This window comes from Lepidochelys kempii, chromosome 5 (assembly GCF_965140265.1).
Source record: "Lepidochelys kempii isolate rLepKem1 chromosome 5, rLepKem1.hap2, whole genome shotgun sequence".
Lineage (NCBI taxonomy): Eukaryota > Metazoa > Chordata > Testudines > Cheloniidae > Lepidochelys > Lepidochelys kempii.
The window spans coordinates 40,070,281-40,090,260 of NC_133260.1; the positions used below are offsets into that span (position 1 = coordinate 40,070,281).

The 19,980-nt window shown below is 42.3% G+C and overlaps 2 protein-coding genes across 9 annotated transcripts in view; one reads left to right on the forward strand and one right to left on the reverse strand.

Annotated features, from left to right (window-relative positions):
- Positions 1–5,222, forward strand: part of KIF2A (kinesin family member 2A) — a 92,472-nt gene extending 87,250 nt beyond the window's left edge. For 4 of the 5 annotated variants that reach the window (XM_073344036.1, XM_073344039.1, XM_073344038.1 and 1 more), the window contains one exon: positions 3,455–5,222. In XM_073344036.1, the coding sequence (XP_073200137.1) occupies positions 3,455–3,540 (86 nt within the window). In that variant the 3' untranslated portion in view covers positions 3,541–5,222. The remainder of the gene's footprint in view (positions 1–3,454) is intronic. The other variant, XR_012158886.1, reaches the window with a different exon arrangement.
- DIMT1 (DIM1 rRNA methyltransferase and ribosome maturation factor) lies at positions 428–19,968 on the reverse strand. Of its 4 annotated transcripts, none has more exons than XM_073344044.1 (12): positions 19,184–19,803; positions 18,140–18,213; positions 17,485–17,571; positions 16,897–16,958; positions 16,701–16,794; positions 16,554–16,603; positions 15,315–15,438; positions 15,128–15,220; positions 14,056–14,120; positions 13,603–13,666; positions 11,886–11,992; positions 428–2,129 (listed from the first exon to the last, which is right to left on the reverse strand). In XM_073344044.1, exons 1-12 carry the CDS (start codon positions 19,299–19,301, stop codon positions 2,006–2,008), a joined length of 1,062 nt encoding a protein of 353 aa, XP_073200145.1. In that variant the 5' UTR covers positions 19,302–19,803; the 3' UTR covers positions 428–2,005. The 4 variants fall into 4 exon arrangements, 3 of the variants coding, with proteins under 3 accessions (XP_073200145.1, XP_073200143.1, XP_073200144.1); XM_073344042.1 differs by lacking the exons at positions 428–2,129; positions 19,184–19,803 and adding exons at positions 8,691–9,151; positions 19,827–19,968; XR_012158887.1 differs by lacking the exons at positions 428–2,129; positions 13,603–13,666; positions 19,184–19,803 and adding exons at positions 8,691–9,151; positions 19,827–19,968.
- Between the last annotated feature and the right edge of the window lie 12 nt (positions 19,969–19,980).

A 19,980-nucleotide genomic window follows, 5' to 3' on the forward strand; every position in this document is an offset into this window, starting at 1 on the left:
CTTGCAACTCTCTGTGATGGGTTGCCCCCCCTTCAAGATGCCACCTGATGTGCTGAGATACCACTGAGCCCGCTTGTTCTGCCAGCAGGGGCCCCCTTTAACCTGTCTTGCTGATCCAGGCTCTTAAACCTCCTCTAGCATACATACACACAGGCAGGGCCACACACAGCTGCAGAAAGACACAGACATAGAGTTCTGGGAAGACTCATCTTAAGGGATTTACCGCAGCACTCAGGTGTCCACCTCCCTTGGAGTGCAGACCCAAAAGTATATTGACTTGTGCTGTAGAGAAATGTATACAACGTAAGCTGATAAATTCACCCCCTCCCTCAATGTGGAGGAAGATATGCACAATTGCATCTACCTCCCCCCCCATTTTGCCCCGAGTTAGAAATGACAGAAACTGGGTTTAATATAAAGAAAACAAAATTTATTAACTCTAGAAGGCAGATTTTAAGTGGTTAAAGGGATAGCAAACAGAACAAAGCAGATTACTGAGCAAATAAAACACGCAAACTGAGTTTGATTCACTAAAGAAACAGGTTACAAAAAATAATTTCTCACCCTAAATGTTGAATTAGGCAGAATGCAGAGTTTCTGTAGGTCAGAGTTCTAGTTATTTCTTCTTAAAGACTGGACCCCTGTCTCAGTCTGGACTCACCCCTGCCTTTCCCTTCAGGTAGTCTCTTTTGTCCGTTCAGGTTCTTTCAGCAGTCCTCCTCCTTGGTTAGGCCATGGAGGAGAGTCTGGAATGCCTTGCCTCCCAGCCTTAAATACAGTTTACATAAGGCGGGAAGCCTTTTGTTTCCCAAACTTGACCTTCTCTTCCTGTGAGTGGAAAATTACTAGAAGTCCAAGGTGGTGTTTAGTACCAGGTGGCAGAACCACCTGACCTAGTAGTGTCACAGCTAGTTCCAGGAAGGAGAGAGATTAGAATCTTCAGTCTCATTGTTTCTTCCTGATGGCCCATCAGATTTGATGGCCTGTTGTCTGGTGGGTATCTTCCAGCTGTAATTGTTACATAGTCCATATTCCTAACTTTAGATACAGAAATGATACATGCATACAAATTGGATAATCACATTCAGTAAATCATAACCTTTCCAATGATATCTTACATGAGCCATCTTGCATGAAGTATATCTCAGTTATGTCACATCCATATCATAAGCATATTTTCATAAAGAATATGGAGTGTAACGTCACACTCTTTTTTTGGGTCGGGTCCCCCAGTTTGAGAAACGCTGCGGAGGAATCATACATTTTTCATTTGTTGGGCAGGGCATAAATAGCAAATTTCACAAATGTGTTACACATCTGTGAAACTTGCTATGTATGCCATGACCAACCCGTGAAAAATGTGTGATTTCTCTGTGATTTAAATAGACCCTTATTTATGTGTGCATTACTAGCTGTGGGTTCTTATACATCAAAGGGACTAACTAACAATAATGAGCTATAACTGAACATTGTTATGAATTTTCTCTTCCTCCATCCTACAACCTAAATTCAATACAGAGAGCACTATAGCTCCATTACACTGGATCAAGGAAGCAAATAATCTGTCTGTACCAGTATAGAGGAAAAATTCTTCACTTTGCCCCCCTGGATCCTGGAAGTATGGAACCCAGGCTCAGTCTTCCAGCTTTTTTCTCTTTGTCTATCTCTCTGTCCTAGTCCATCCAAAACAACAAAGGAAGGAAAGAGTCTCAACGGAATTGCAGGAAAAGGGAAAATAAGGCAGAGAGAAATAAATAGTCTGCCAGTTAATTCTCAACTGCTGCTTTATTTCCCAGCTGCGGAACAGAGGCTGGGGAGACTGCTTCTCTTACATTGTCACCCTTCTAGGTCTTCCCACTAGAGTTTAGCTCTGGGTCCAGTTTTGAACAGCTCTTGCTTACCAATATGTCCTCAGCTCAGAAGCCTTCATCTCTGCAGATTGTTTTCAATCTCTCTTTCAATCACATCAGAATGCAGATTCTTCTCAGTGCCCCTGATTGTCTCTTCAGACTGTATCTAATCTAGAGCCACTGCTCACAGCATGATTGCTCACTCCAGTGAGAGTAAGGAGGGTGAATTGGTTTTGGATATATAGGGTTTCTTTGAAACCATAATGTTGGGAAGTTCCTCTAAAAAATGAAAAAAGTTTTAGATTTTGCACTGCAATCTGAGTATGTCCAGCAGGCCACATGAATGCATTTATTGCATGTGTCCCACGAGTTATATATTTAATGCTCCTGCTCTAACACTGTATGTTGGGTTAAGTGTAACTCAAACAGATCTGTCAAAAGAATGTTATACTTTCCTTGTGCCACCTGTGAGCCCATTAGCTAGAGGATTGCTTCCTCTGAGGAAGACAAGTTGGTAGACGTTGGCCGTGGCTGTGGTAAAGCAGCAATTTGGGCAACTCCACTCTCTTTCAAAATCATTACAGGCTGCCTTTGAAATAAGGTGCTGCAAGCATAGCTATTTAGAATAAACACTTGCCTCTATTCATACTGACTGGTACACTTGCTGTCTATGAATTCTTTGTAGGGTGGGGAAAAAGAGAGGGAAAACAAAATTATTGCCAGTGATTGTACTTCTCCCATTCCCCCCCTTGGAGAGTATTGGTCATGGTGATGGGTATTCCAACTCTTGTTTATTGCTCAGAGATTTGGGAATTTTATATAGTTTCCCTATACTGATCCCAACTTGACAGTCTGATCTCCTTGTTTCTCGGGAGATGGAGCTGTGTAACTAACTGGATTATTGTGTTGCAGGGTGCAAAAAGGAAGACAGTGACAGAATTACCTGTAGACACTCTTCTCTTCCAGCCCGTTTCTCAGTATTCTTTAATTCTCTGGAGTTTTGCAGTGAAATAAATAAATATGGAGGAATTCTCCATTTCTTGTGTAACTGCAGTCACAAAAATCAGTTCCTGTGTTACAGGAAAACAGTGGATTCTGGAAGGCATTGTTTGCATTTAGATGTTTAAATCAGTCATGTCAGTATAAAGAATGGTTTCAAATCCAATTCTAGAGATTTTAAAGTTAGCACTGGAAGTTGCATTAATATGTAGAAACATGTTAGAGATGTAATCCTGCACAGCTCAATTGGAGATTTGGTGCGTATAGGTGTGTATAAATGATAAGGACAGGGAGTGCATGGGAAGCATACTCTGCATTGAATGTGCTACTGTGAAGTTTCGTAGAAACAGGAGTAAAGCCTAAGAGGGGAGCAGGTTGCTAAGAAACTTGTTTATATAGGAATATTACGCTTGAGCTTATGTACTCAAACGTCCATTATCTTCCCTGGCTCCTTGTTGTCTGTAGCCTCTGCTCACATGTATGGAGGAATGCTACAACCTTGTGCTCCTTGCTGGTGAAATACTTGCAACCTCAAGACTTATCTACAAAACACCCACTGAACATGAGCACAGTGGCATTTCTTTCTTTCTTTCTTTTTTTTAAAGATAAAGTGAAATCTTTTCGGGCAGCTCTACAAGAGGAGGAACAGGCCAGTAAACAGATCAATCCGAAGAGACCACGTGCCCTTTGAAATGGGCCTCTGCTGCTAATGGACCCTCCGAACCCTTACTACTGTAACATACAGTTGTTATGAGATTGTGGCTGTAAGAACTCAACTACTTGAAAGCGTAAAAACTTTTGAAGTGTCTGTGGAAATGTCCAGTTTCTCCTTCACCTGAATGACGTTTTCAGTTTTGTGTGAAACACTTCAATGATGTCTCCAGAATGCTTCTAGACCAGACAGCACAGCACAACCATGTAGGGTTCAGAGCTGTGAAGCACTTTGTTTAAAATGTTTCATTTATTCAAATTGTGAATTTTATGTTTTGGAAATCTTTGCCATTTTTTTTAATAATGAAGTAAAACTGTGGACTTTAAACACTTCACTATTTCCTTTTAACTATGTTCAATTTTGTTTCAAAGACCAGCTGTGCAGTTTTAAATTGTGTTTGCCTGCATGCACACCTCATCAGTGATTGTACATAACTTCTCTTCTAGAGACAGCTGTGCTAACCTCTTCCCATTCTGTGCCTTGATGAAGGCGACTTGACCCTAAATGTCCTTTCTGAAGCACAGCCTTAATAAATGACATTCCTTATTTGTCAATGTAAGTTACTTTTATTGTGTGTACATCTTTAAAGTGTGAGTGTTTTTTTTTTTTTTTTTGGTGACTAGTTCATTTCACAGGATGTACCATATCATTGAACAGGAACTAAAAGAGCTGTTAGAGTGGCCAAACAGCTGGACATTCCATCCTCGTAGAAATCTGGAATCATGATTTATTTGACTACCATAAAAAATGGTTATATAATGCTAACATTTTCTTTGTAAAGAACAATATAAATTAGTTGATGTATAATAAAAGGTAACATGGAGGAGAGTTGTATGTTAGAATAATACAGATATACAGTATGTGTATAAGTGTGATAAATACTGTCTAGAATAAAGGTGCAATCTGATCTCTACGTATGGGTAGGAGGACTATAAAAGTTCAGGGATCCAGTGAATAGCATAAACAAAATAACTTTTCACATACTATTAAAAATTTGGCTTCTGATGCATGACAACTTACACGTGCATTAACTGTAGTTTGCAGATAGTTTGTATGGAGTACTACTGTTGCTTTAAAGAAAGTAGCTAATGCATATTTTTCCCTTTGTACAGTGCCAGCAGCTGAAAAGTGGGGTGAAGCTTTATCGTTTGGGATTTGCATAATAGGCTGCACAAACTCTACATAACACTATACAAAACCCACAGGTACTTGAAGTCTCACAAATAGCACCATACGTATCCAGCACTTTTTAGGTGGTGGCACTTGAGTTATTTTTGCAAGTCACTGTCCAAAAGAAAAAAACCCAACCTTTTATGTAAGAACTTTGTCAAACAACTGTAGCCCTCTCTGAGTTCTCCCTGTTTCCAGGACAGATTCCAGGAGTTAATATCAGCAGACCCTAGGAATGGTTTTAAACTTGGTTTTTGGAACACAATCCCGTTTATGCTGGGACTGAAAGGAAGTAAAGGGAAGGCAATGAAAAGAGAGCTAAATGAGCCAGAGATTCTCAGTATTTAATGTTTGTAACTCCCATAGGAAGGTAGGCTACGGGAGACCCTTGTTGCATCATGGTAAAAAGCTCCTATCTGTAAACATGAAAGCTGAAAAAGCAATGTAGATTTTACACAATGTGTTTAATAAATTAAACAATGAAACATCAATTAGAGATGAGAATTTACTTCTATGTAACTCACATTTGCTTTGGGAAGGAATTTACTTTGTGATCACATCTACTGAAATTAGATGTATATGATTTTTTTAAAAAATCATACTTAAAACGCACATGGTGCTAGAATGGATGTTTTTATTGTAATAAAACAGGCTGGTATTGGGTTTCACTGACTTCAGTCCTTAAACAGCTATATCAAAAGGTACTGATCTTTCACTGCATTCATCTAAGAATGCAATCCATCAAAAATTAAGAGGAAATTTTATTAGATAACTAAGTAAAAGTAGCTAAAGTGTTTCTGTTCATAGTAACTGATGATGCAAGTTAAAAGCATTCCCTGTTAAATCAAAAGCTTTCATTAAAATGATCTGAATTGATAAGTCTAAATCTCACTTTTCCTCTAGGCTTGAGCCATATTATGTAGAGGATTTATATACAAGAAGTCAAGATAACATGGGTGGTGTTCCTTTAGCAAGTCACAGCCTTTCTTTTTTCACAGTAGTAGCCGTGTTAGTCTGTATCAGCAAAAACAACGAGGAGTCCTTGTGGCCCATTTCAAACAGTTGACAAGAAGGTGTGAGTAACAGTATGTAACAATATTACAGTATGTAGTTTCTGTAATGACTCATTACCATGACAAAAGTCATTTTTCCTCCCTTGGTATTCTACTGTTAATTGAATTGTCTCGTTAGACTGACCCCCAACTTGATAAGGCTACTCCCATCTTTTTGTGTGTGTGTATATGCATGTATATATATACCTGCTACTGTATTTTCCACTCCATGCATCTGATGAAGTTGGTTCTAGCCCACGAAAGCTTATGCCCAAATAAATGTTAGTCTCTAAGGTGCCACAAGGACTCTTCGTTGTTTTAACCTTTCTTTTGTCTACCTGTAAACAGTCTTGTGATACATAAAGTGCTTTAAGATCCTCTGAAAAGTGTAATCTAAATGTGATTAATTTTGGATTATTGCATCAAACTGCAAATTAGGAATGGTAGATGCTATTCAGATAGCTGTAAGTTTCATGAGAAACTGTGCAGCTAGTTTAAATATGAATCTGCTGTATTTATATAATATGCCTGCTTCTATCCATGTCCAATTTTTAAAATAACTCCCGTCAAATATATTTTACTTTTATTTATACTTTCATCACTGCTGATGGGAGATTCTTTTTAAATGTTTTCAGTATTGTTCACAGACTAGTTCTTGTCTCCTCCCCTAGCCTTGCATCACAAAAGGAGTCGTGGGTTAATAATGAAAAGGAAAGAAGTATGATCACGTCATGTATTTCCCCTTTAAAAGAAAATAGGGAGAGTAGCTGCTTAGGAACATTCTCCTATAATGGACAGCCAGTGATATCTTTGTGGCAAACACATTCACCAACGGGTGAGGAACTCTTACACTTGGGGCAAGTGGATGTTTATAGTAGGAAATCAGGACTCTTGCTGATTTGAGGGTTTAAAAGGGTAGGATACCACACCAATCAAGGTTGGCTGTCTCAGCTTGCATTGAGGGAAGTTAGAGAATAGTCTAAATCCTGTCAAAGTGTGTGTGATAAAACCTTAATTTTACTAACACCCCCATCCTAAAATGGGACCAGTGCTGCTACTCCAGTCAGCTACTGGTTACAACAGAAGTGGGCAAACTACGGCCTGCAGGACTGTCTTGCCTGGCCCTTGAGCCCCTGGCCCCTCCCTCACAGCCTCAGTGTGCTGCACCACCAGTGATCTGGCCTGCTGCTCCTCTCAGGGCAGTGTAGCTGGCTCTGGCCAGGCTGCAAGCTCCTGCTGCTCTGAGTAGCATGGTAAGGGGGTGGGAGGTTAGGTAAGGGGCTGGGGATCAGTCAGGGAGGGTTGGATAGGCATGGAAGTCCCAGGGGCCTGTCAGGGGGTGGGGCGTGGATAGGGGTTGGGGCAGTCGGGACAAGGAACAGGGGGGTTGGATAGGTCAGATAGGGGGCTGGATCCAGGCTGTTTGGGGAGGCACAGCCTTCCCTGCCTGGCCCTCCATGCAGTTTTGCAATCCTTATGTGGCCCTTGGGCCCAAAAATGTGCCCACCCCTAGGCTACAGATTGGTCTGTCAAGCTAGGCTTTGCTAGTTTTGTAGAGATTGCTTCTTAAGGGGTAACTTATTTTTTGCATGCTGGGAGAAGAGGGCTGTCATGCTAGCCTAAGGTAAATAGAAGCTCTCTTGTCTAGACTCTGAAGCAATGCTTGCTTTTTTAACCTTATGATAGTGACATGCTTGTTCCTTGTAAGATGCTGTTCCAGGCCTGCAGAGCTCCAGCTGTTGCATTTACAGATTTTGCACATAAGGCTATCAACCAACTCCTCATTGGCAGAAGGAAGAGAGTGTTATAGAATCAGTGTTCCTAGGCTGATCTACCTTTACCTACCACTCCTAAGCCTGGGCAATTTGCACAAGTGCATTTACTTTGTTTTTAACTGTTAATGGTGTGACCCTGTAGCTCTTAACCCATAATTCAAACTATGAGCAAAGACTCCAAAGTTTTAGAACTAGGAAATGTGCCCAGCTCCTACAATACCAAGAGTATTAAAATACAAAATGTTCCAAAAAAGTAAGTTTCATTAACAAAAATAGAATAATGCAGCTAACATTGTAACAGAAGCCTACTGCCTATATTCAATGTTAAGAATTAAAAAATTAAAGGGAGATTTAAGGGGGAAAATCATGCAAGAAACAGCCTCTCCTGCTTGCCCAGAGCAGTAATCTGGTAATAATCTCTGATATATAGCACTCTTCAGTACTGTACAGCTGCCTACAGTTTGAGATTAATATTAAAGTACATGGATCTCTATTGAGACTAGATGTACATAGGCTATAGTATTTAATGTATGCAGTTTAGTGAAAAGCCACTGCAGTTAATGTACATTTTAGGGTTATTTGTATAAGAAAGAGGTAGGGACAGTGGTGATCTCTGTTCCCAGCTCTGCCACTGACATTTAACCTATGCTCCTCAGTTAAAGTCTGTGAAATGGGATAATACTGCTTACCCAGCCCTGTAAAGCACTTTAAGGTCTATAACAGATGGAATACCTAAGTGTACAGTATGGTTAAGGCAGTTTAAGAAAGCTTAAAGGCACCATACAATGTTTCAGTCAAACTGCATTGTTACTGAAGATTTTTATGTGAAAATGGTAGTATATTCTTAGCTGCCTCTGAATGCAATTCAGGGTCTAGCAGTTAACAGGTGTAACTGCAGCTGAAAACAAGTTTGGATGTTTAAGAGGTCTGTACTAGGCAAAAGAACTCTTCTGTCTTTTTAAAGCCTACCATTCTCTTGAGCACCTTGGCTGTGCAACCTGATAGCAAGAGTTTAACTGCCCCAACATCGAGAACATATACTGTGGTGATCTGCTCATTGTAGCAGAAATTTCTCTAATAGGCCAGGGCCGGTGGTAGCTAGCAGAAAGGAAACAAAGAAATACACACTTCATCTTTTTAAAAAGTTAATTTATTCTAAACTTCCAGGAATGGGCATCTACAAATAGTTCTGTGGTGGCCGAACAAACAGAGGTCTGAATGTTGTAATGGCAGAAGAAGGTGCAAAGTCAGGGAGGGAAAGGTTTAATTTGGGGTCACTCCATATCATAGGGTACATTTAAAAAAATGCTCTGATGCGGAAAAAAAGGTACAGAGCTTCAGTCTTGACAGTTACAATTTTAAAATGTAACAGCACCTTTACAGCTATCGTCTTCAAACAAGTACTTCTGAGCAGTTATTGCAAAACAGTCAGATGTACTTTGTATGCTGGTGATTGCTCTCAACATGAGAGTTCTTCTTCTATGAACACCTTGGTCCATGTCTCATTTCCGTTCTTCCCAGAAAATGTAAAATGCTCCCTAGTCAGCCATTTATGAAAAATGGATGCCTTCTGAATTGAAGCCATGCAGCACTCTGAAAAATTAAAGTGGTCAGCTTACACGAATTTGTACTTCACACAGTAACACTTACTTCAAAAACTACCTCGATGAAGGGAGTGGATAAGAAGTCTTAAAATACGGCTTTCTGTTCCAGTCATTACAGCAAAGAGCTGCTAATAGGTTTGCAGTAAGGACGAGTAGTGAGCACTCAACTTTGAAAGTTCAGGACAGATGTAATGCTAGGGCAACCTTGTCTGCCACTCAGTTGAACCTTTACTAGCCAAAGAACAGCAGTTGATTTAGATGGTCACAGCAGCAAGACCTGTTGAGTCACTTCTGCCAAGAAGTTGTGATTAGTTATAGCAGACTAATGCCCCTAGGAACCTACCCTTTTAGGTATAGCTCCTCTCCACTGGAGTCAAGAGCTCAATGCCTGATTAGCTGGCCACATTTCCTAAACAATGAATAGGCAACAGTATAGAAAGGAAAACAAGTATTTCCTTGTACGTAAGCCTTCCAGGCCACTTCTTTAACATAGTGTTACATTTGAGTAAACAATGTGTCTAAAATATTCTGAAGCTATACATTAAGAGATGGGATTTCTACTGCCTAATTTGATGACCAGCAACAAGAGAACACATGGTCATTAATATAACAGCTGCAGTTTCAGAATCCTGTAGTGTGTCTAATGCTGCTAGAAACTCTAAGGGAGAGATGTAGAAGACTTCAGGGAAGATGAAAATTAAAGCTAACTTGTCATAGTCCTATAATGCAATTTATGGAAGGAGATTTAGGTACTCCAGAATGCTGTAAACAGCAGTTTAATCCATATAATCTGTTTCTTCATATTAAGGGATCAGGATCTTCATCTTTGGTGATAAAGTACTTCTCCCAGCCTTATGTAATCCAACTGTCAAGCTCCTTTTCAACAGAAATTTGATTCAAATGTGTGTTGCTTTGTTGCCCTCAGCCTGTGTGTGGCATCATCATGTGTAGTAAAGATGTGTTTAAAGATATATAAATAATGCCCCTCACAAAAGATTCAGATCATTGGAGTCTAGGGCAGCGGTTCTCAACCAGGGGTCTGGGAGTCCGTGAGCCCTTTCAGAGAAGCTGCAGAGGCCCACAACTGAAACCCGGTGCCCCCAGCGCTGAAGCTGGCAGCAGCGCTTCTGCCCCAGCTGAGAGCAGCGCAGGGGTGAAGCCGGCAAACCTCCCCTGCCGCCCACAAGCCAGGAGCAGCAAGGGGGCTGAAGCTGGGCGCCCCCCCTGCCTGTACGCAGCCCCTAGCTACCCCCGCACTGTACCCTGAGCTACACCCCTCGCTTCACACAGCCCTTAGCTCAGAGGTGGCAAACTACAGCCTGTGGGACCATCCTGCCCAGCCCCTGAGCTCCTGGCCCAGGAGGCTTGTCCCCAGCCATGCAGCGCAATGCTCTGGGCAGCAGGGCTGCAGAGCCCGGCCTGACCCAGTGCTCTGTGCTGCGTGGCATAGCTGCCTGTCCTGGTGCAGCCGCACCGCCAGCCACCGGCGCTCCAGGCAGCGCAATAAGTGGGGGGGCAGGTTGGATAGAGGGCAGGGGAGTTGGGCAGGGTTGTGGATAGGGGTTGGGGCGGTTGAATGGGGGCAGGGGTCCCCGGGGGGCAGTCAGGAAGGAGAGGAGGGGTTGGATGGGGTGGCGGGGGGCGATCAGGATGGATGGGGCAGGGGTCCCCAGGGGGCAGTCAGGAAGGGGGGCGGGGGTTGAAGAGGGTGGTGGGGGGGCAGATAGGGGCAAAGGGTCTGGGGGCAGTCAGGGGACGAATAGTAGGGGGATGGATGGGGCAGTGGTCCCCGGGGGGGCCATCAGGGAAGGGGGGGGGGTTGGATGGGGCAGGAGTCCGGGGGGGCCCTCAGGGGGCAAGAAGCAGGGGGGGTCAGACATTGCGTGGGAGCCGGGCCATGCCTGGCTGCTTGGGGAGGCACAGCCCCCCCTAACCATCCCTCCATACAATTTCAGAAACCTGATGAGGCCCTCAGGCCAAAAAGTTTGCCTGCCCCAGCCTTAGCTACTCCCTTCCTGCACCCTGAGCGGTTTTCAAACTTTTTGAACTGAGTCCCCACTTTGAATTATATTTTTTGGTTGTGTCCCCCAACAGCCCAGACAGGCTGGGTGGTCTCCTGAGTGAGTCCGCGGGTGGCGGTGGTGCTCCCTCTTTGGACCCTGCTGTGCGGAGCTGGCTTGAGCCCCACCAGCTCTTGCCCCCCACCACAGAGAAGTAAAACTATGCCCATGCCCAAGGGTCCCCTCTGTCCTGGAGCCCTGAGTCCACCCCTCCCAAGGCCCTGGCGTATTTATAGCATTTGGCGGAGGCCTTAGCAAGAAAAAGGTTGAGAACCCCTGGTCTAGAGTAAGTTTTCAACTAACTACAGCACAAATTTCACTTCCTGTTAGTCTAGAAGTTTCCAGCAGACTCAGTCTTCTGTTCAGAATCCCTATTTTCATATATATTAATTGTTGGACCTAAAATCATCCTAGACTACTAGAGTTAAAGACTGTAGTAAGAGGTAGTTTTCCCTATATTTACAGTAATTTCCTCACTGGATCCATAACATGTCAATAGTTCGACATCTCATTTCTAAAGTGGATGGTGTTTGGGCTATCACTACTTTTTCCCCAATCCAACCCAATGCAAATCTGCTAGTTTTATACTAGAGATGTCCCTGCAGTTTTAGAACAGAGCAGTGTTTGAAGTATGAAGGGAATTCACAGAGAGAATGAGTTTACCTAATGAAGTCATCTATATCCATTGAGCGAGCCCGTTTTTCAGAGAAACCTGTATTTTTTAGAACCATCTGTATTTTCTCTGCAATTTTGAAATCTTCTGGTATTTCCTGTCAATGTAAGTTGCAATACAGATAAGTTATTTCTTCAGTATTAATGATTTTTAAAAGTTTGTGCATTCCACAAGTCTTCAGTTATCTAAGCACCATGCCCAACCTTTGCTATGCATCAAGGTGACTGACCATTCCAGATGAAAAATGCTTTAAAAAAAAATTCAGGTTGCTGTTTTCTCACCTAGGTACATAGACTGTCCATCAATCCTGGGTTTTGCAGTACTGTCCCGCTTTGATACACAAACCCCCAGCTGAAGCAGCTCCTGCCCCATGTGACTGGCTGGACTAGGCTCCCTGCTCCAGGCATTGTGACCTGGCCCCTGCTGTCCAGATTTGCAACACTGCTCAGGTTTGGCCTGGCCCCTGACAGGGGTGGGGGTGGCAAATCTGAGTGAGTGGCATTGCAACTTGGTGCACAGGGTTGCAACACCCTTTGTTCAGGTTTGGCCCAGCTGGGCTAAACCTGAGCCATGTTGCAACTTATGTGCCAGGGTCCAGGTCAGAGTACCCAGAGCAGGAACTTGAGGCCTGCCAGCCCTGCAGAATGGGAGCTGCCACTGCAGAACAACCTGCTTTGCACTCACCCTGCAATTCCCCTCCCCACCCCACGCGGGGGACAGGATCTGCCCCATCCCCCCAACCTGTCCTCTCAGTCCCTGGAGGCAGTTCCCAACCCACATTAGCTACTTTGAATGGTGGGAGGTATGTATACACCTGAGAAAGAAGCAGGAACCATGCCTACCTCTATATTCATAGTACACGGAGGCATGGCCAGGTGGGTAAGTATTTCAGATAATGTAGTTATTTTTCTAGATTAGACTACTTAGGTTCTACCTAATTAAACTGTTTATTCTACATCAATGGTTGGCTCTGTATGCACAAATAAAAGATCATAAAGTCTAAAGAGAAATTTATTTTTGAATAATGTGTATCCCCACAGCAAATTGGAAGTTTTGATGCAGCACCATGCAAGTTAGGAAGACTAAAGAACTGTACAGCATAGTGAATGTCACATTAGTCAGTATTAAAACTTGGAACTATTGTATATTTTGGAAAAAAAAAAAAAAAAGGTTCTTTACATGTTAAGCACAATTCTATACATAACAGATCGCTGTAGCTGAAATTAGCCTGACTAACCATTCTCTTCTAAGGATCAGATCTTATTAAAAGAGTTAAATAATTTAAAAAAGGATCAGTGCAGGCCTGGTTTCTAGATTTTTGTAAACAACCTCAAACTCACTGCAGATGAGTCACTAGAAATATTTTCAAATAGATGCAGCGTCAATGGTTTTATACTATGCCAAGCTCTGAGCAGCCCTAACGTGGGGCCAGGGGGGGAGGAGAGTAAATTACACCCGTGGAGACATCAATGGAATCTCAATATATCCTTTGTTTCTAAATTTTCATGTAAACCTTTATTATAGATTAGAGGATCTTAAGAATTCTGTTTATTTTAAATATTCTGTTATTCTAAGGGTACTCTTTGGTTTTAACTTCTGGAGGAAAGATTTTTGTACCATCTTGCCTCTGTTGAATTTTACATCTCATAGTTAGCTCACCTGGAATGTTACATTTAACACATTAAAACCGAAAAACATCCTACTTACAATGTTATGTATAGAACAGTGAATTCGATAATTCTGATCCAGCAGCTGCTGCACCGCACTTGATCTGAAAGTGAGTCAATACAGTCAACCATTGATCAAGACATCTAATTACAGTGAAATCTGTTTTTTAAAAAAAACAAGTTGTGACTTGAGTGGCTGTTCAGAGGTTTTTAAAATAAATATTCAACAGCTGTACTGAACATATTGGATGATCTCTTAAGGCAACTGCCTAATTGGCATGTAAAGGTTTCACTGTATAAGATTTCCATGATCACAGTGTAAACTGTCCAACCCTGCACTATGGGGATGCCTGAATGGTCTGATTAATATGGTTGTTGAAGCAAGGCTTGCTACAGAACTAGACTGGAGGATTGCTGGGTATTTTTGTAGGCAAAACAAGCAATTCAATAAACTCTTAAACTTTGAAAAAACCCTCTAATAGAAGTAACTTACTTAAATGCTGCAGAAAGTGTCTTGTTTTTCCTGACAAAGGCTATCCTTACTAGACCATCCCATTCCTGAAACACAAAATCCACAACATTTGCCTGAAGCAATATACAGCTGCTAATAACCAGGCCAGACTATCTACTATTGATTTCATGACAGCACAATGACAAAGAGGTAAATCTTAGTAATAGCACAACACAGAGTACAAATTGACAAGCTAAATACTTCACTGGCAAAGGTAGGCAGACGTTACCGAACTGCTAACTGGACAATCACCCAGATCTCTAGATAGCTATAAGTCACATGGCTGAGGAACATCTGGCTGAACCTGGGCAAAACTGTGGTGATGATATTAAGGTGTTTCCCTTTTTTACATAAATGTCTAGAGTAATATTGCCCTGGAGTGTTGATCTTCAGCAAGAGCGCATAGTCTCCGAGTCCTAAAGGACTCTTCTTTGCTCTTGATCAATTAAATACTGCCAACAGCCATAAATGTCTTTTAAGCACTTTAAGGTCTATAGATGAAAAGCACTACAAAAGAGCTAGGTATTAGCACCACCTGCTAGCCAGGAGCTTTTACCTTTCAGTCTGAGACAAACCTAACCACAGCGATCCTGGTCTGTGTCACTTCTAGGAAAGGAACAGGGGTTTTGAGGAAAGTTGAGTTTGAACTGCTGTTGGGGCATCCAGATAATGTTGGAAAGATACTCAATGAGAGTCTGCTTAAGGAGGGGAGAGGTACAATGGAGAGTCAATGAATGTCTAGTGCAGTGATTTTCAACCTGTGGTCCGCAGATCATGTTTAAGATTTTCAAGGGGGTCCACACCTCCATTTGAAATTTTTTAGCAGTCTACAAATGAAAAAAGGTAGAAAACCACTGGTCTAGTCTTTTGATATGATTGAGTTAGGCCTATTTAAACTGTCTAAAAAAAAAATCCTTTAACAGTGTTTATGTAAGTTACATGAGTTGTATCGTGTTGCTTTTACACCACCTGAAAGAGCATACAGAACAAAACACTGAACAGCACTATTAATCTGTTATTTTATTGTATATGGTCTGCAGTATTTGAATCTCACCTGAAAATTAATAGGTGGTGGAGGGTTCTTTGGCTCTATTCTGACAACACTGGATTCAACTTTGGGTGGAGGCTTGAAATTATTCCTTCCAACCTGTTAACCATTAAAAAGTAGGTAACTATACTTGAGAAAGCCTCCTCACTCTGACATACATTCCTACATTGGTTATAGATGTAGTTTCACTTACTTTCATTAGATGATCCACACGGGCTAATAACTGAGTGTTAATTGAAAGTCTGCAGTATAGTTTATTTCCTGGTTTTGCAACCAAACGAAGAGCAAATTCTCTCTGAAACATAAGTATTGCACACCTGAGAATTAAAGAAATGAAAACATGAGTGCTATATTGCAAATAATTTATTCCTAGAAGCTCTATTACTTGTAGATTATTGGCTTTTTATTTTAAAGGCAAGCATAGAGATGTGTCATACACTTATATTAGAGAGCCTCAGCCCTGATGTAAGTTAGGCACAGCTACAGCAAACCCACTATAGCACCTCCTTACCCTCGGTCTGAACTTGGCTATTTGTACCTAGTGGTCAGAAGGAAATTAAGAGAATTTAGTCTCAGTCTTACATGTATGACCTGTGTGAAATAATTCTACCTGCTTACACCTCTCATTCTGGACCTCTGAAAGCCAGAGGTTTCTTTTGAAATGAACTTTCCTGAGTAAAATTGTTAAAATAGTAAATTAATTGCTTTTTGGTAATTCACTAAGTTAAAGAAGTGCTGATCACCAATCTTGCATTGTACGTGTCAAGTTTCCTGACTGCTAATAGGCATACTGGTACCTAATGTCACTGATTAGTACTGTAGCAAGAAGTCTGAATCTGCAGAACTGCCAAACTAGAATAAAAGTGAGCTATTTGCATTTCAAAACTTATCTAATTTTAGAAAAAAAAACAAAAAAACAACCACCCAGTAAAAATAGATAGCCCTACTAGTCCTTCAAATCCAGTCAATGGCATCAACAACAGCAGTACTCGAGTTCATGGTATCACTGCTAACTGCCAACAAGTTAAACTATCAGCAAGAGCCCTTAAACAAGCTACGCAACCATATATTAAACATACAGTTGCTTTGATTTTCCTGGAGACACCCCACAACCCCACAGTCCAAATCGGCTCTACTTCTCCACAACTCTTAAGACACCCTGCTTAGGCCTGGGGTTGTCCTTTCTAGAGTAAGCAGGAGCAAACTCCTATTTACTTTAGTGGGAGCTGCACTTGGTTATGCCAAGTCTCAAATTCTTCCTAGGTGTTTAATACTTCGGCACTGGCAACGGCCATTGGGAGTACTATGCTAGGGAGAGTTCTTGACTAGTGGTTTCCTGGGCTGATATCTTTAACAATAATCCCAAATCAGATGTTTTGTAAAATTAGCCTTTGTTTTGCATTAGGCAATCCAGAGAGTCTCATCTACATACCTGAAAAAAGGTCTATGTAGCAACAGCTTGAAAACAAAAGGTGAAGAAATCTAGGGAAAGAGTAACACTGTTAGTATGTCCTCTCTGAGCAAGTACCATCAAAAATTCATGTAAACTGTTATTCCACTGCACTTGCTTTGCCCTTACCTGATAAGGCAAGTTAGCCACACACGTATCAAAGAATGGTAAGTCAGTTTTCAACACATCTCCAACCTTTATTTCTAGTTTATTTGCTAGGCATCTAGGGGTGGGAAAACGCACTGTTATTACCTTAGAAATACACATTTCTAAAGGGGTCAGGCCCCTAAAATGCAGTGGAGCTATTTCCAGTGTTAGTACTTACGTGCCCTGGACTCTCTTCTGAAGTTCACCCACAAGTCGTGTGTCAAGTTCACAAGCAATTACCTGAAAACAAGGAGTTATATTTGCAACTTTAACTAAATCAGAACTATGAATAGATTTTTTGCTATTATCTCAGAGTAAGAATAGCTTTTGTTACATTTTAAAAAAAAATCTTACATTAGGATATGCACATTTTCTATCACCAAAATATCAGACTATATTAAAATTTCAGAAGGATAACAAGGCCATTGAAGAGAACTACACATGTAAAGCACAATTCTTTACCTAAAAGTAGTTGAATGCCTTGTAAAAATGGTAAAGATCCACACAAATGTTAATGCAGTCAATTACAATTACACTGCGTATCCAATTATCAAATATTCTTAACTTCTCTTTAGAAGCACCGTTGTTACTCTGTCAGTGGAGTTGTACAGAGAGAAGGATATGAACACCCAGAAAGGAATAGATACATTATTCCCCCCACCTCACATTTGAATAGAGCAGTTGGACACCTTTTCATCTGTTCATCTACTAAGTAGCAGTTTGTTCAGTGAAAAATAAAGATGAATTTTTCCTAACTCATTCTTACCTTTTTAACTTTCTCTAGCATTTTTACTGTCAGGTTACCAGTTCCAGGTCCTACTTCAAGGACAACATCTGTGGGCCGTAAGGCAGCCTAAGAATAAATGAGATTGTAGGAAACCAATACAAAAAAAAAAAAAAAAAATTGCAAAGTAATCTTAACTAAGGAATTCTATGTGCAGACATTAGTGGAGCTAATCCTGTATATGGTTAACAAATTTGGCGAACCTGTTTTCAAGGCAAAAGCAAAGTTGCCCAACAGTTTCACTTTTAATTGCATGCAACCTTTTGAAAACGTAGCCATTAGGTAATCACATCTCTGTGTGCACACAAAACCCTGCGTGTAACCTTGGCTCCATTTAAGACAATGGGAGCTTTGCCACTGACTTCAATGGGGCCAGGATTTTACCCACGGCCATTCTGAAGGAAAAGAGAAAGCACTTAGAAAATCTTTCACCAAATGCACATCTTGAATTAACATTTCCCATACCTTTCAAGAGGCCAGGAGGGGATTAAGCACCTCAGACTTACACAGTATCCAATTTTAAGTAGTGCTGTAAATTGTTTACAAGCATTTGCCTTAAAAGATTTTATGACAGAGAACGTTTGAATGCAACTCTTATGACAGCTATTTTAATTGGTTAGGTCCAGTTATTACCAACCTTCTCTATAATGTTGTTAACAATGAGGGGATTTTTCAGGATGTGCTGGCCAATTCCAGTATTGAACATGATACCTAAAATAAGGTATAACCAAGCCAGTTATATCACTATCATTAAAAATATCACAGTTACTTTGGTACAGCAAACTAAACTTTATACTTCTAAAACAGTGATTCACATTCTTTTACTGTAACTAGACCACTTTACCAGTCTAACACCTGGTCTACACCTGAGCTACATGGCTCAGGGCTCTGAAATATCTCATGCCCTGTGTGACAGGTTGACCTAACCCCACTGTAGACACATGTAGAATGACAGAAAGTTGCTGCCTCTCAAAGAGATGAACTACCCACACTGACTGAAAAACCCCTTCCCACCGTGTAGGAAGCATCTACACTACAGTGCTACAATGCCACAATTGTGCCACTACTTATGTAGTGTAAACATAAGAACAGCCATATTGGGTCAACCTCACAATCCACCAAGCCCAGGACCCTGTCTCCTGACAGGTTTCAGAGTAACAGTCGTGTTAGTCTGTATTCGCAAAAAGAAAAGGAGTACTTATGGCACCTTAGAGACTAACCAATTTATTTGAGCATATCACGAAAGCTTATGCTCAAATAAATTGGTTAGTCTCTAAGGTGCCACAAGTACTCCTTTTCTTTTTGTCTCCTGACAGTGGCCAATTCCAGGTGTCATATTCTAAGACATTAACGATAACAACACTGCCTCTCTCCTTCCTTTGATCTGTGTGTAGTACACTTATCCCCTTGGAGTATACAATGCCCTTGTGATTGTAAAGACTGGCACTTGGGATTAATGACATTTCAGAAGCAGGGGAGCCCACAGTATCAACCACTGTAGCTGGAAATACCATTATTAGTGATACTGGGAACAACAAATGTAAAACAATAAGAAAATTATTGGTGACACTGTACTCAGGTTAAAGCAATAAATTACACATCAACACTACTTCCAGGATCCTAAAACCACAACTATTTTTTTCACTATTGCATTTAGACGGAACTCTTTTAGGATAGGGACCTGGTCTTTTTACACAGCTGCATAGTAATAAAATCGGAGTGACAACAGCATGCTCGCCCGTGTACAAGTACGAGCCAGGAGTGGAGGACATCAGCCAAAGGGCTTGCAGAAGAAGCATGTTCTAAGGAGATCTTAAAACAAGCAGAACCATAGCAGAGTCCGCGCCTTCATCAGCTTGCACTAGGGACACGGGGCCACCGAGGAGAGCAGACTGCAGCCGCCAGGCGGCTGAAGGCTCCCGCCGGGCTTTGCCTGCCCGCGCACAGCTCCATTCCGCAGGCCGCAGCCGAGACGGGAAGGATACAGCAGCGCCTCCAAGAGACCGGCTCTCCAGCCCTCCCTATCGGCGACTCCGATGGCGGCGGGGCTGCTGAGAGCGTCACAGGGAGCGAGTAACGGCCCCACACCGTCTCCGCCCGCGGCACTCGGAGCCTCGGCTCCTTTGCCGCCGCCACCCCCCGGTCTGCGGTCCCTTTTCCCCGAGCGGTCCCCGCCGGCGCCTGTCGCCGGCACCGCCACGCCCCGGGCCGGACAGCAGCGGCACACGCCAGCCCTGGGCCAGCTCCCCGCAGGCCCGAACGGGCCTCGGGAACGCGACCTGCGGCCGCAGCCCGGCCTCTCCCCGCCGGGCCCGCGCACTCACCTGGGCCCTGGCCCTGGCCCTCGCGGCGCTGCGGCCGGCACCGCTTCTCCGCCTTGACTTTCGGCATGGCGGCGCCCCGGAGACACGCACGCTAGTCGCACACACCCCAGCGGAGGAGGAAGCCGGGACCGTATTGTCGCCTTTGGATGACGTA

Excerpts from the sequence above, each read along its gene's own strand:
- DIMT1 (XM_073344044.1), bottom strand. The coding sequence starts at position 19,301 with ATGCTTCTTCTGCAAGCCCTTTGGCTGATGTCCTCCACTCCTGGCTCG. Across the intron at positions 17,572-18,139 it reads TTAACAACATTATAGAGAAG|GCTGCCTTACGGCCCACAGA; the intron begins GTTGGTAATAAC and ends ATTTATTCTTAG. Across the intron at positions 11,993-13,602 it reads ACTGTTCTATACATAACATT|GAAATACCAGAAGATTTCAA; the intron begins GTAAGTAGGATG and ends TTACATTGACAG.